Source organism: Pezoporus occidentalis, unplaced genomic scaffold (genome assembly GCF_034315485.1).
Source record: "Pezoporus occidentalis ecotype Australia unplaced genomic scaffold, CSIRO_AGI_Poc_V1 ctg167, whole genome shotgun sequence".
In the NCBI taxonomy this organism is placed as follows: domain Eukaryota; kingdom Metazoa; phylum Chordata; class Aves; order Psittaciformes; family Psittacidae; genus Pezoporus; species Pezoporus occidentalis.
The window spans coordinates 1,380,447-1,395,655 of record NW_026913499.1 but is presented as its reverse complement, the minus strand read 5'-3'; the positions used below and the strand labels follow the sequence as shown (position 1 = coordinate 1,395,655).

The window sequence follows — 15,209 nt, the reverse complement described above, 5'->3', positions numbered from 1 at the left end:
AATCTTTGATCAGAGTTGCTGGGAAGGAGCAACAAAAAAAAAACAACATACTTTGTGCTCCCTATGACATAACTTGGGTGTCAGTAGCTCTGCTACCTTCCGCATTAGTTGCCACACTTGCGCACAACTTGAGCGGACAACATTCCATGAAAACCCGAAGGATGCTGCAGAGGATTTTGTGGTTACCTATGTCTTCCACAAATTCCTGAGATGGGGATCTACATTAGCTTTTGGAGTTAGCTTCTACCTTTATTTGCAGACAGACCTTGTTAAGCAGATTTCAAAACTGATGTTCTAACAAAAAATGGCGATTTTCTCCCACAAAAGATCTTTCTAATAAATAATGGTCCTTTACTGCCATTTTCTTTTCAGCTATTCATACATTATGATACTTATGAATAAAAGTAAGCATAGAGCCATTTAATTGTGTATTTTTATTTCACCTGCAGCTTCTTTCAACTGGCTTGGAGAAACACAGAAATGACTCAATTTGACTGCAGTCAAGCTAATCGTTTACACATGCCAAAGAATGGCATAGGTAGTACGTATACAGAGGTCAGTTTCAGAAAACAGTAAGGCCCAGACTAAGATATTCTTCAATCCCATAAAAATTACAGAAATAAAACAAACCATAGTTATGACTAACACCAATAACCTGTATGCTTTGCACACACTAACGCCTAGACAAACATACCACAGAACCCATCAAGTCACTGCTGTTATTTACATGACACAGCGAAAAAGCATTTTCTGGATACAGACTAACAATTAAAAACAAGCAGCTGGCAAAACAAAATCCCCAGGCTATGAGTCAACACAAGCTGTGTGAAACAAGCTAACAGAACATTAAGTTATAAGTTAAGATGGTAAGAGCAGAATAAACTTTCTGAAGAGTTATAGCAGTTACCATGGCCAAAAGCAGTTACTGCTCCCTCACCTTGTGCATGAAGGAGCTTGGTTTCCATGTTACTGTATCAAACAGATGTTTGTGCAATGCTGACTAAAGTGTGATCTTATATCCAACACAAGACCAGCAAAACCACTGGATCATTATTCTCAAGCAAATGAGAATCTTACAAGAAATGTGTGAAGAGATGAGTCTAGAAACAGAGCAAAAAGTACAGAACATCTAAAGATTACATTATTCAAGCCCCAAACCACAGCTGAATGGTTCTGTGCAGCACATTAGACTAAACTCAGGTTCTGTTTCACCACTATGTTTGCTTATTATAGCAATCTTTTGTAAAACATACCACTATGCAAGATGCTTCAATATCACAAATCTGTTAATATTAGAATCTAGAATATTAGAATTTAACTAACAAATTACGATACCTATGGGATTAAGTCAAGTAACTGCAAATTCTTCTTACATGTCCTCATTAACAAGTGATTCACAATAGCACAGGAACGGAAACTTGTTATATCATGCCTTAAATGAAAAAAATAAAAAACATTCTTCAGGGCAGAAGCCACATCTTCTCTTTGTTCTATGAAATGTTTAGTACACGTTTTTGTTGCTTTACAGAGTTAAAGGAATTCTACAGCACGAAAACGCAGAGGCTGCAGCATGTAGCTGCAAGCTAACTGGGTCCTTCATCAAGGAGAAATAATCCACTGATGAGAGACACTGTCATTTCAAATTACTAGAGTCTGTCAGAGACCAAAAGCCTGGACTGCCAGAGGAGTTAACCATTCACCGTCTGCTATCTTAACCATAAAGAGACCCAGATTCCAACTCTGGGTACAAAATCAGCACTATCAATCCCCCTTACTTTCATTTAAGTTTTGCTTAGCAACTAGTACTGCGCAATACAAAAGCAAAACTGGTGCAAAGGTCCCAGGAATCACCTCTAGTCCCTCAGGGGATTCACTTCAACCAGCTCTACTCTAGTCTAGTGAAATACGTACACCTTGGCAAGCGGGCTGCATAATGTAAATGCGATCCTAGATCCAGTCTTCCAGTGCACTGGCTGAAAGAAACAGTTTGTGGTTGCCAAGATGACTTAACAACACAAGCCAAAAGGGCAGTAACTGCAAGCAGTATGAAAATCTGCCTCGAATGCACATTTCTGACCACCACTAAAAAGGTAATACAGGCATGCCTAATTATAACTCAGTTATAGCCCAGATTCACAAACTGCTACAGACAGAATTACTGCCAGACTTTCTCACAGAAGACATCTTCAAGTAAGAAGGTAATTTGCAGCTAAATGGATAAACAACTTGGATGACAGCACATTACTTTTTATATTAAAACCCCATACACATGAACTACATTTCAAAATTAGGGAGGTAGCAATATTCCATCCCACCAGTTATCATGGACTTATTGCTGGGGTTTTGCTGGAACTTGTTATTCCCTTCACATCTTGGCTGACAATTATGGAATCATATGCAGGATTTAGAAGTTCTGGTTTTGGGGGTTTTGTTTTTTATAGTACTATCAGTAATCACTATACATGAGTGTAAATTGAAGGTAGCTGCTCAGCTGGTTGACATTTTTACACAACAGTATTTTTCCAAATCAGAGTTTGACTTTTAACAAAAGTTACACTTTTTGATTGTATTATTCTTAGTCCAGCTTCTATTTTTTTTCCATACAAAGAAATATTTAAAAGTATGGCATATTTTCATAGAGACAGTATTTATATACTCAGTAATCACTTGTATTTTTCTAGTCACTAAATTTTAACAACTGAATAGATAGTTTTACTCATATTTTTGCACCTTGCCTTTCAAACTTTTTAAGCATCAGGTAATTCCTTTTGAACTTCTGACCTGAAGTACAATTTTCATCAGAAAAATACACTGGTGCTTGGTTCAACACCATTTCAATTCCAAGCTTTAGACTACTTCTGCCCTGTTTAAGGTCTAAGACCATATAATATTCAACCTGTAGAGTAGTAAGATGGTATTTGGTTCTTTTGCTCCCCTACCAAAAATAAAGGCAGTAGAATGATCCTATCAACTAAGACGACTTAATAAAATAAACACAGAATTAAGTTTTAACAGCTTGCAATACATGGAGAACAGAAACAGAGATACCACTGAATACTTCTGTAGTGTTAGCACAAGCTGCAATCTCTCAGGAACAGTTTCAATTAAAAAGTTTTTAAATCAGAACAAGCCTAAAGGCTAACCTAGCTTTCAATTTTACCCATGAGACAAACATAAGACACGTGAACAATCCTAACAGAAGAAAGATTAAACCAAAACAGACTGTACATGGATTTCCCTATCGCTATGAAGAGGAGGGTTTAACAGAAGCTTTTGTTCCTGCTATCATCTGTTAATTTCATGAAATTCCTCTTTCCTAATCCCATTCCACTAGAGGAAACTTATTTTTACACATATATACAATGTATATGTACACACATACACACAAACATAAGAATTTGCAGCTTCTCAAACTGGATACTAATGCAGCCAAATCAGTCATGACTAACAAGGAAATTGCCATCTATTCCAAGCCCAGTGCATAAAGAAATACGTCCATTTCCTAGACTTTTCAAAGACTTCAAAATATAAGGTGCTCCCTAAAAAAGACTGTTTTAGCTATCTAAGAAACAGAAAAGGTCAAGATTTATCATGCCTGCTTTAGTAAGTAGTCACACGTGAAGTAAATCAACAGTCAATCAATAACCTGTAGTACAAGGAATTCGAAGTCTGTTGACCATATCTACACACGTTATAAAGCACAAGTAAAATTAAATCATTCCACACTCAAATCTCTTTCCATAGTTGGTTGTCATAATAAACTCACCCTTTTTTCAGCAATAGAAACACAGTACATCTGAGCAGATAATAGTCTCTATTACTAGAGGTGGTGTCCTCTAACAGCAGCATCTCTCCCCTATTCATGGGGAAGTCAGGCTAGTAAAGACAAAGACTACCATACTATTTTTGATTATGTTACTCAAAATCACACTGAACACAGATTCAACACCACCTGGCCTGCTAGAGGAATGAATGAGTTAATTACATATGCAACCTTTATGTTCTACTTTTTTTAAAAAGAAAAATCATTCCATGCTCTAAACCAGGATATACATTTTACTTTGTAAAACTTCTAGAAACTGTGACACATGGAAAAGTAGGAAAAGTTACAGGAAGACATCAAGGGGATAATTTTAAGACTGGCAATACCGCAACAGCCATATTTGAAATTCTTTGTCAACCTTACTAATTGTATAGTAAGGAAAAAAGTTGAAATTTCCCAACTGAAAGGTAGCTCTCCTGCTAGGAACTTGCATAGGGATGTGAGCATGGCATGACAAATGAAAACTTTTGGGCTCTGACTATTAGTACCGAGACTACAATTTCACAGCCATTCCTTTGGTAGCAATTGTTTTAGACACGGCTGCTCTTCTGCCCAGGCCAGTTGTGTTTCCACTCCAGTGTTCCCTCCCATTGTCACAGCCCAGCTGCTTGTGAACTAACTCAACAGCATCATTCATCTGTTGGTGGTACTAGAGCATGGACAAGTGACCTGGGCAGAGCAGGAATCTGGGGGTGTCAATCTGCTAAAACACTGATGCTTGAATAACTACTTGCTGGGCTATACCTAAACAACATGGCAAGGAAAGACACAAACAGCCGCTCAAGCACAGAGGAAATACAAAATTGCTACTGAAATGCATTTTAGGCAACATTAATGATTGAATTAAAAAGCAGAAAACCAAACTACATAATACCAATGTATTTTTCTCAACTGACAACTCAAAGCAATGCCGCTTACAACTACTCTAGAAAGGGATCAAATGGGAAAACACTTCATGTTTATATATTTTCTATATAAAACACTAAACAATAAAAAGGCAAAAAAATTAAATACTTCAAACACAACTGAATATCATTCTATCGTACTGTTATTTTATAAACAATCACATGTAGTCATCCTTTTTACAGATTTTTTTTTTAACTCTTCTCTAAACAAAGAAAATCCATCACTTAGGAGCTTAATGATAAATCATTCATTTGTAGAACTAATGTTTTAATTATCAGCTGTATAAAGCAAAGACATTATTAAGTCCCCATGAAAGAATATAGTTATGTTTTACATTGACTTAATATCTAACTGATGAATACTGGATGTTATTAATGTTATTGACTTGCCTATGTCATTAAAACCTTTTTTTTCAATTGTAACCAAAGATGTTTATAAGAAACAAAAACCCCCAAACTATTTTCTAACCACTTTTCCAACACAAATGCTCAATGACAGTCAGTTCTGTAAAACTGAAATCAAAGTGATCATATTGTCACTGCTATATTTAAAAATTTAACACTTAAACAGAATGATAGGTGGTTTCAAGCATTAGTACAGAGGAAATACACCTGCACTGAAAAGTATAAGGGGATGGAAAAACAAACCAAAACAATCATAACCCTGCCAGTAATAAATCACATTTAACTCTTGAGAAAAATTCTTCAGCATAATGATGTAGGTTAAAAGATAGATATGTAGTTTTGGGGAGTACACAGAAGAACAGAAGAAATATAACATACAAGTTCTAATCACTCACCATCTGAATTGGTTTTTTGTGAAGATCTCGTTCAGTCACCAACTTTTCTTGGTCAGTAACATAAAGGCCTTTTTGTGCCAGGGCTTGAATAACAGCATCATGACCTAGAAGTGGTTTTGCAGCATCACTCTTGAGAATAAGGCTACCAGCACGACAGTAGAGTTCTGCAGACAACAGCAAGTTAACAACAGGTGGTTTAATGTGCTCCTGGTCATACTGGTCTGTGTAAAATGGTTCTCGTAGTTCTTGTGGAACGTTTTCTACAAAGAAAAGATACAGCATTAGGGTTTTTTTTATATGTATGAACTCAAACTTATGTTAAAGAAAGCATAGTCAAGGGAAGACCAGAGTCATTATCAGTCATCATAACATAAATTGCTAGGGAAAATTGCATACAAAGGTAGCATTTGAGCTACAAATAGGAACTTAAGAAAAATTCAAGACCAACTGCACACTGCAAAGGCCACACTAGAAGGCTAACCTGTGGTTACAGCATTGTTACTTGAAAGTGTTCTGGCTTCTCCAAACACATGCCCAAACAGTTTCATTTCCTTTGGCATAACATTATATAGTCAGACATACAAAGGTAGAACAACACCCATTTAAATACAAACCCCTGTCCCTATTACAAAAATAGAATTGACTTTAAATGTTCTATTTTAGCACAGAGTAATTTGAGATAAAAAGGGCACCTTCCACTCAGCATCCTTCTAGGTTTCATGTATGCAAGAGAAATTTGATTACTATACTATGTATTTCAAAGGTCATGCATCACAGACTGGTAACAATCCAGTGGCTCAAAATAATGGGAAAAGTTAAAAAATATTGTCAGCTTTCTTCTGAAAATGTAATGAATTATTATTTGCCCATGTGTGTAACTGACTTCCCTTAGAACTGTGGCTTTCCTTTTTCAGGTAAGTGGCTTAGCTCCCACAGAAAGGTATGCAAGATTCTGTAAAGTTTATGCTGAGATTTTACCCCCCAAATTAGCATTCCAAGACAACGGAACAGTTTTTCCAAATAACTGTATATAACACAACACAAGCGGACTATATTTACAGTTGTCTGCCATAAAAATAATAGTTATAAATTAATTCTGTATGGTACTAGATCAAATTAAATTAAATCACCAGAGAAGTGGAAAGTAACTTAGACATGCTTTCACACTTCACCTTTCTTGACAGAGATACTGCAAGATGCTCCATTTTCCTTGCATAAGAATTTCACTCTCCACTGCTGTCAAATTAGTTAAGCCAACAGCATTATAAGCATGGATGAAGACCATGTGTTTCTTTTCCTGAGCCCAAATGGGAAAGTCTATTTAATTGTTACAAGGAAAAAAAAAATGTTTAGGAAAATAGTTATGCAACTCTAGGTACCTATCCCCTTTGCCTTCATCTGGATAGATGGTTAAGAGACAAGGTTTGAAGCAGAGGGTGGAGTAAACAGCCCAATAAGGGTGGAGCAGGACAGAGAACAAACAGAACATGCCATCACAAGATAATGACAGATTATTTTCTTCCTCATACATATTCTATTGCAGTTTATGTGCTTCCATTATAAGCTTTGGGAGAAAGAGCTAGCTGCCTTCTAGCTATGAAAGGAAAAGATACACATTACAGAATGCAGAAAGGGAAAGAAATAAGACATTTAAGAAAGTATGTGTTAAGAAGGATAGTAAAAAAAAAGATATCGCTTCTTATTTGCTAATTCAGAATATCAAGGCGAAGAGAGGTATTATAATTTGCTTAAACCAGGAGCCTAAATTGGGCTAGAAACTTGACAGCTCTGTTTCAGAATAAAGATTGAAAACACACTGTCAGCAAAATTACATCGCCCTTTACAATACAAGCCTAAAGCCTAACAACATGATTTTTCCTCAAGATAATAATAAAACTACTAACAAAAAAACCCACACTATTGTCAGGCAATGATATTGCCATATTCTCTTGCCACTTCCCAGCCTCACTTACTGGGTCTAGAGGACCTACAGTCATTCAAGACTAGAAAAGGCACTTATAATTAAAGAACTCTATGAGCTGCTAGTTGCCTGTTTCCCTAGGTATTATTTCCATCTATTACAATTCTACCTGTCCTTTCTTTCCCTTGTTTGTCCATATGTTGTCTATTTCAGTATTAAGCTTATTATTTCTGAAATCCCTCATGATCCATCTCCATCTTGGAACCAGGAGCTCATTCTTCATATGACTTAATCCTCTCCAATTCCAAATACCAACTTTAAAAGCATCTTCATGCTATCTCCTCAAGCTAGAGAGCATTAGAATTTTTTTATTATTATTTTTTTTAACGTCACACAATGCACAGGCAGCAGATTTTGCCTTCTTTGAAACATACCAACCCACCATTTTTTAATCACATAGGAAGTTAGATGGAATGGGGGGGAACAGGGAGAAAGATTAAAGCCATCGGTGATTTCTTAGAAGACCTAAAAAAGCCTAAATGACAATGACAGGTTTCAAGTTTGAAAATTTGAGTCAGAAAATAAAACTAAAGACAGAAAATAACTCATCACCTGTTAATGAATAATTTCTGATCTTCAGTATCACTGAAACAGACCTTAAAGTGACAATGTAAGATGCAGTGAATGCATTTATCATGAAAATATGCTATTACTGGGGTTTAGTAATGAAAAAAACCCTCAATACACTAAAAAAACCCAAACCAAACAAGATGATAACTATCTAGGAGGAACAGAATTATTTGTGAACAGTATTTCAGCTTCTGAAAAATACAGCAAAAGCAAAGTGAGATGTATGCCTTTTTTCCTTTTTTTTTTTTTTTACTTCACTGGGGTTCACAAAAATAAATCTGGAATAGAAACTTCCTGATGTTCATAAAAATAAAACAAGAAAAGAAATTTATTAGAGAATCAGAATACAGAAACAAGGGGCTAGGAAGATAAACTGTGACTACAGACATACTCTGAATTTGTAAAAAGAAAACATGTGAAAGCACACAAAATCCCTGCTGTAACAAGATCAGAAGTCTTCAAAAAAATTCCTGTCACAACTCCCTTCGCACAGACAGAACCACATGTACTTTTCCACATTTATAACATGTATCAAACTGTTTGGTATCAGAACAGATCTTGATAGAAGATTCAAACTGTGTTCTCATCTCTGTTACAGTTTAAAAGGGGGGGGAACCCAAACAAAAACAAGCACAGCACCTAGACATGGAGGAAACTCTTCCTGTTACTGATCTCAAACTAACAGCCCTTCCAAAGCTGGCATGTGTTGCCTTTGCAATCCTGTGGAGGAGAATTTCAAGGCTATGTCCAGTTTGTAGCAGATTCACAGACCAACCAACAGGGTCAAAAGCCTTTACTGACAATTCCGGCAGGACTGGAGATTGTCAAATAATTCTGCTAGGCAGAGAAGAATTTTAACACTAATTCTCAAGATACACATTTTACCAAGCCCTTTCCTTCACCCATTTGACAAGCATCTTTTAAGATTAAACTTGAAGTCAATGAACAGTTTTGAAATAAATACCTTGTTGCACATGCTGCCATAAACTGCCACTTGGCCTTGAAATTTGTGGCAAAGCACAGGATTATGCCAGGGAGATACATCGAGGACACACAGTTCAGGGAGTCGAGCACATAAAATACGGATGAGACCATGGGAACTGGGTCTACTTCTGCTGGAGAGGTGCTGGGCGGATCTCTTCCAGCAGTCAGTGGGCAGGTTTTAGAAACAGACTTGGACTGTGAAGTGGAACAAGGCAGTGGCCACACGGTGCCACAGGGAAAATTTCAACTGGATAGAAGTAAAAACAGTTCTTCACCGCAAGAACAGCAGAGCACAAACACAGGGTGCCTGAGGACCCAGCTGTGAAACCACCATCCATGAGGACTTTCAACGCTTGAGTGGACAAGACCCTGAGAAACCTCTTCTAACTGAAGCCTTCTCTTCTTGGAGAAGGAGGTTAAACTGGACAATCTCCAGAGACTACTTTTACCCTATTTTTTTTCTAAAATTGTCAACAGCACCACAGGTTTCAATTTTGGAAAACTTTTTGGGGTATGCACTTAAGAAAATGTAGTTTAACAATGAATTTCGTATTGAACTGTGAAGAGAATAAATGAAGCTATGTACAAGTTCAACACACAGGGGAAAAAAAAAAAAAGAAATATCACATTAGCCGAAAACAATAATGTAAACTTAATAATCAGGCTAACTTTAAAAGAGTGTTCAACATATATTCAGGTATTTTTTCCATATATTACAATGGACTGAAAAGTTCTGCATATGCTCTCTTTAGAGAAAAAAAAAGCTTTAATGCAAACAAGGGATTATTATTTCTCCCCACGATGAAACTGAATTGTAAATGAACTTTCCATTTAAACAGAACTTTTTAAATGGAAGGAATATTCTAAAAATAATTCATGGCTACCACCCCTGAATTTACCTTTAAAATCTGTTTTATAAACAAAATTCTCTGCTCAGTTCAGTGTGAATTACTCCTTAGAGAATAGTCTGAATTCCTCTTTAGGAAAAAATTCTTTTATTAATATGAAAAGTCTATACTTTAAAAATAAACTCTTGTTTGTTGTTTTTTTTTTTAAGTTTCCACACATGACTACAATCCTTTGAGTTACACGACTGTCGAGTCTTTCAAATTTACAAGACTGAACCCTTCCAAGTTTATGAATGTTTGCATTAAGGAGGTCCAAAAGTTTAGAAGTCTTTGTCAACAAGGTTTCTTTTTATTTTTCTTTTTTTAATCCTGAGGATAATATAATCAATTTAAAATGTTTCACTGTAGGCTAATTAAAATATAGATCATTCCTGAGAGCCACGAGGCCACATTAAGCCTCAGCCCAGAAATCTTCAATCTTTACAGGTTACTGACGTCAATCAACAAAGACATTAAGGAAAAAAATTGTGCAAGACTGAGACTTAATACAGAATTATTTTATGAAAATTCTGACTAATACCTTTAATCACTTCCTAGTGCAAACTAGTTGAAGAATTTATGCCAAATCTTAATGGACTCAATTACTTGACAGCTTTCTGCAAGGCAGCAAAGGTATGCTTTTGCCATATGGCAACAGTGTTAAGTTAATTCATTCAGACTCCTACTTCGCAACAAGAATTCTGGTGCCCCATTTGCCAACTGGGCACAAGAGAGCATAGCTTTGCATGAAAGTCAAGAGTCCAAGGACTGAGAACAGGTCAGAGAAGCAAGCTGTGTATTATTTTGTTTCTGATGATTTTTTGTAGTTGCCTTAGTAGAAGAGGAAGACATTTCAATTTGCTATTTTACTTTGAAGCCACCTTCAATGGCGCTGATGAGTACTCCAGTTCTAAGTTTTACATCATGTTAGTAACCAATGAAGCAAGCTGATGCTACCAAAAAGAGAAATCATGAAACAAGACTTTGAATTTGGAAGCAGAAAACCAAATGACACAGTTGATATAAAAGAGTTTTTACTTTTTGGTTTGTTGAATCAGTTTGCCACTTACATAGTTCTGGCTAGCATGCCGTAAGCATAGTTCTGCCTATGGGCAAGTGTCTAAATGGTCAACCTCTATAAATTTATAGCAAGCAATTTCACTATCACAATTCTTAACTCTGTTCAGCTAACTAAAATGAACTTGTGAGATTCTTAGATTTAACATCATGGAAGTACTATGAATGAATAGACCCTACCGTCTTGCCTCTAGATGCAAAAAAAATTAACCACAACCCACTGCTTTGACAGCAGTTTTGCACTTATAAGAGATACCTTATGAAAAGCAAACAAACCAACAAACACAAAAAAACAAAATCACAAAACATCTGAGGAAAAAACATGCACAGGCTCTCCCTTCATAGCCCACCCAGATTTCAGTTATTTCTTTGAACCCTGAGAATCACATCAGAAATGCTCTACTGGGTCACACTAACCATCGACCCCATCCAGTATTCTGTCTTCAACAGCACAACAGGAAGTGCTACTCACAAAGCATAAAGAATTTGACTGGCAGAGGCATTTCCTATTAAAATGGGAAAGTTTAACATTTACTGTACTGAAGCCTACATACCGATTTAGGTTTTGATAAACAAAAGAATGACTTAGAATTAACCCTAGCAATAAAGAGATAAATTTGTATAGCATTAATACCTTCAAAATTTATTTTTGAGAAAGCCAAGACATTTCAATTCTGTAGCAAAATAACAAATTTACCACCCAAACCAGTAGTTAAGTATTCTCCAAGGGGGAGGGGGAAATGTGTGTGCATGTGTAAGGAGGACTTAGCCTATCTTTTGAATGCCTTGAAAGTTTTTCAACCCAGCCCCATTTTCCGGAACAATCAGCAAAAGTACTCAAGAGCCGTGTGTTTATATGCACCAACTACAACCTCAGATGGCTGTATCAAACCTAATAGTTCCAAAAGCTCACACAATTTTATTTATTTACTTTTAAAAACCGATCCACAGTCAAACCATGTTTTGAATGTATTCTACAGAAAGGAGTGATAGGATCAACTTTTAAGTAGACCACCTCGGGAGATTATTAGTCCAACCAACTTATTTTAACAGGATTGACGAAAGCACCAGTTTGCAAGCACCTAATTTCAAGAAATGATGGAAATCTATTAAAACAATATTGCCTCACAAGATTCTCAAAAATTTGCTTCTGTACTTACAAATCTCATGCATTTTTGTGTTAGCTGCCAAACTGAGTAAAAGTAAAGATATTTGGTGTGCTAGGAAAAGATTCAAAGCTGTTCTGGCCTGCAAAAGTCAGCAAAACAAATGAGACTATTTAGTTAAAAATCACTGCCAGTAGAACCATGAAGGGAGGAAATTAACATTGTGTATCTGACAGAAACATCTGCAAGCAGCAATAAATAGCTGCATATGAATTCTGAAAATATAATCAACACTACGAAACCTATTTTTAAGTTTCTTGAGTAATGTTTCATTAAAGATGATTCAATTTGTAATCAATTGCTTCAGACATCTATAAAGGATAAATTTAATGTTGAAAGGTGGATGGGCTATTTTATTTTGACTGCAGAAAACACAGCATGGTTTAGGACAAGCATTCACATTTGTGCAGCTTTTATTTAGTTTACTGCTGTCAAAAATACTTTATGCTAAACCAATGAAATTTACTACTGTAGCAGGATAATATGTTGTATGAACAGTAGAACAGCAACAGATTTGAGTTTAAAATTACTCCCATAATTTTCTGAGAATCATGCATGTCACACATAGTCTTAACTCAGTAACTAAAAATTGGATGCAAAGCTGCCTGAAAAACAATTTTCCAAGAGTACTCAGATATCCCCTATGAAGCAGGAAGAATGTGTACGTCAAGGTTCAAATATTAGTACCTTCATCTGTACTGTGGTTCTAGAGAAGCAACTCCAAGCTACAATGGGACTGAGCGCATTTTCCAGGATAAAGTTATAATTCATGATGATTTTGATAAGTGATAGAAGTGATTTGAAAATAGGATGCAGTTATATAAGTATAGCTGCAAAGCAGGAACCTACAACTGTACAATTACAAGATGGGAACAACTGAGTAGGCAGCAGTTCTGCAGAGAAAGATATGGAGCTACAGTGAATCACAGACTGAATGAGTCAACAGTTCTAGGCTGATGCAAAAGTGACAAACATCATATTCTAGTGAATAAATGAGAGTATTACAGGTTGGAAAGATGAAGTAATTTTTCAAATCTACCCTGTACTGATAAGGGTTTAGCTTGCCCATTAGATCTAGATTTAAGTACAGAATTCATGCAAAACCTACCACAGAAAAAAATAAAGGTAAAAAACCAACCAAACAAAAAATAACAAACAAAACTGAAACACCCAAAAAGAGCCCAAAAAACCTTGACTTACAAAAATGAAGTTAAAAAAAAAGCCTGTTTTGTCTAAACAGCAGAACAAAGAGAAGACACTTCATTATGTGAAAGATGTCATAAACAGGTAAGATGCCCACCAGGGAATAGGATATATCCACCAGGAATAGGATAACTAATCGTTTACAGTGTAGCAAAAGATATCAAGATTACCATGCTGTTCTAACATCTTGAGGTAAATACGGATTCAAATTGTCTAGCAGACATACTGAGGAATCTCTGTAATTAGAGATTTTCAAAAAACAGGCTAAACAAACATCTGTCAGGAATGATGTATATTTAGCTCAGTATGTCTTTAGGATAGTGGATGGGTAACAAGCTTTCCAGCCACGTTTTGAGAAGACAAAAACTTCACACTACAAAATAATGACATCTACATCCATTGTTTTAGTAATACAAAGGAAAGAGTAACACAACATCAGGACCTTTTTTAAATTACTCCTATGAATTATGTCCCATTATACTTTTAAGCTGAAGCATAACAACCACCTCTTTGAAAAGCAGTTTTTTCATACTGAAATGGTTAACTCCCAGCACTGGAAGTTAATGCTGCAATTTAGTGTCTGCAGTTTTAATTCCTAAGGTCAAACATTCCCACTTTCATACCTGCAGCAAAACACCAAGGCACAAAATCCTGCACTCACTCTACACTTAAATATGAATGTTGTCTTCAACTGGCAGTTCTTCAAAAAAACATAAATAATAATTATACAAGATGCCTTTGACAACTGTCAGTATACCCTTCCTCTCTTAAGAGACCTTATTAATAAGACAACTTGCTTTGACTTGCCTTGTTGTAGGCCAGAGTCTACTCTTGCAGCTTCACTGAAGACAACAACAACATGCACTTGGTGTCTCAGTTTTTGGACACTGAGAGACATCAATTAAACACAAAAAGTCACTATAAAATGTTAACGAACAGTACTTATATAAAAAGATCTTTTTTCCCCTAGAAAAAAATTATCTTCACAACACCTAGCAAAGCTGTATCCACAATTTTGCTTGTATTAAAATTTTGTTTTTAAGAATGTGAAATGTCTACTGAAAAATATGCCCACTTGATATAGAGATTTGATATATAGATATAAAGATTTAGTTTTTTTCAGTGAATACATGATGGCAACAACTCAGACTTTTCATTAATCAAAATGAATGGCATTAATTTATTTCAGAGAGGGTGGGGAAAAAATCCTTTGCTTCCCCAGCCCACTTAAGGAATTCCAACATTTCAGGGATAAAAAAAGTAATAAAATGCAGCATCCATAAACACACTAATCATCCTGTCTATTTCCTTCATACAAATGTATATCACAACAGGGATAAGACATGACTGAGGTTCTGATCTATTCCAAAGAACTAAAATAATTTAGCAACCCCAAGCTTCCTTCTTGGAAAAGGCGAAGGTCAGTTCTGTTTTGCTCCAAGTATAAAGGAACCATTTGTATTGTAGACATGCAGGTCTTGTATACTGTCTTTCCTAACTTCATCCACAAAGTCTTCTTCGAGGCTACTACTGATATTAACCTAGTGGAAGAAGTGTGAGATCAGAAACACTACAATTGTGTATATTTACCCCTCCTCCTACTATTACATTATGGCAGTATTTAGAGGGCAGATGGAGATATTATCTCCTCTAATCATGTTTCACTTGTCAATCTCAGAACAACCATGGTAATGAAGAGAAAGACTAAAGGGAATTTGTTTTGGATCATGCTTTCTATATAAAGTATGAATAAAGTACCCTACAAGTTGCTTTACACATCCAATAGAAACTCAACCAATATAAACCAAGACAT

At 35.9% G+C, this 15,209-nt stretch overlaps 1 protein-coding gene across 5 annotated transcripts in view; it reads right to left on the bottom strand.

Annotated features, from left to right (window-relative positions):
• The window catches only part of CAMSAP2 (calmodulin regulated spectrin associated protein family member 2), an 84,522-nt gene that overhangs the window by 66,981 nt on the left and 2,332 nt on the right, over positions 1 to 15,209 (bottom strand). For all 5 annotated transcript variants that reach the window (XR_009963763.1, XM_062613450.1, XM_062613453.1 and 2 more), the window contains exon 2: positions 5,529 to 5,788. Coding sequence is in view for 4 of the 5 variants with exons in the window: in XM_062613450.1 (XP_062469434.1) it covers positions 5,529 to 5,788 (260 nt within the window). In the remaining variant the exon portion in view is untranslated. The remainder of the gene's footprint in view (positions 1 to 5,528; positions 5,789 to 15,209) is intronic.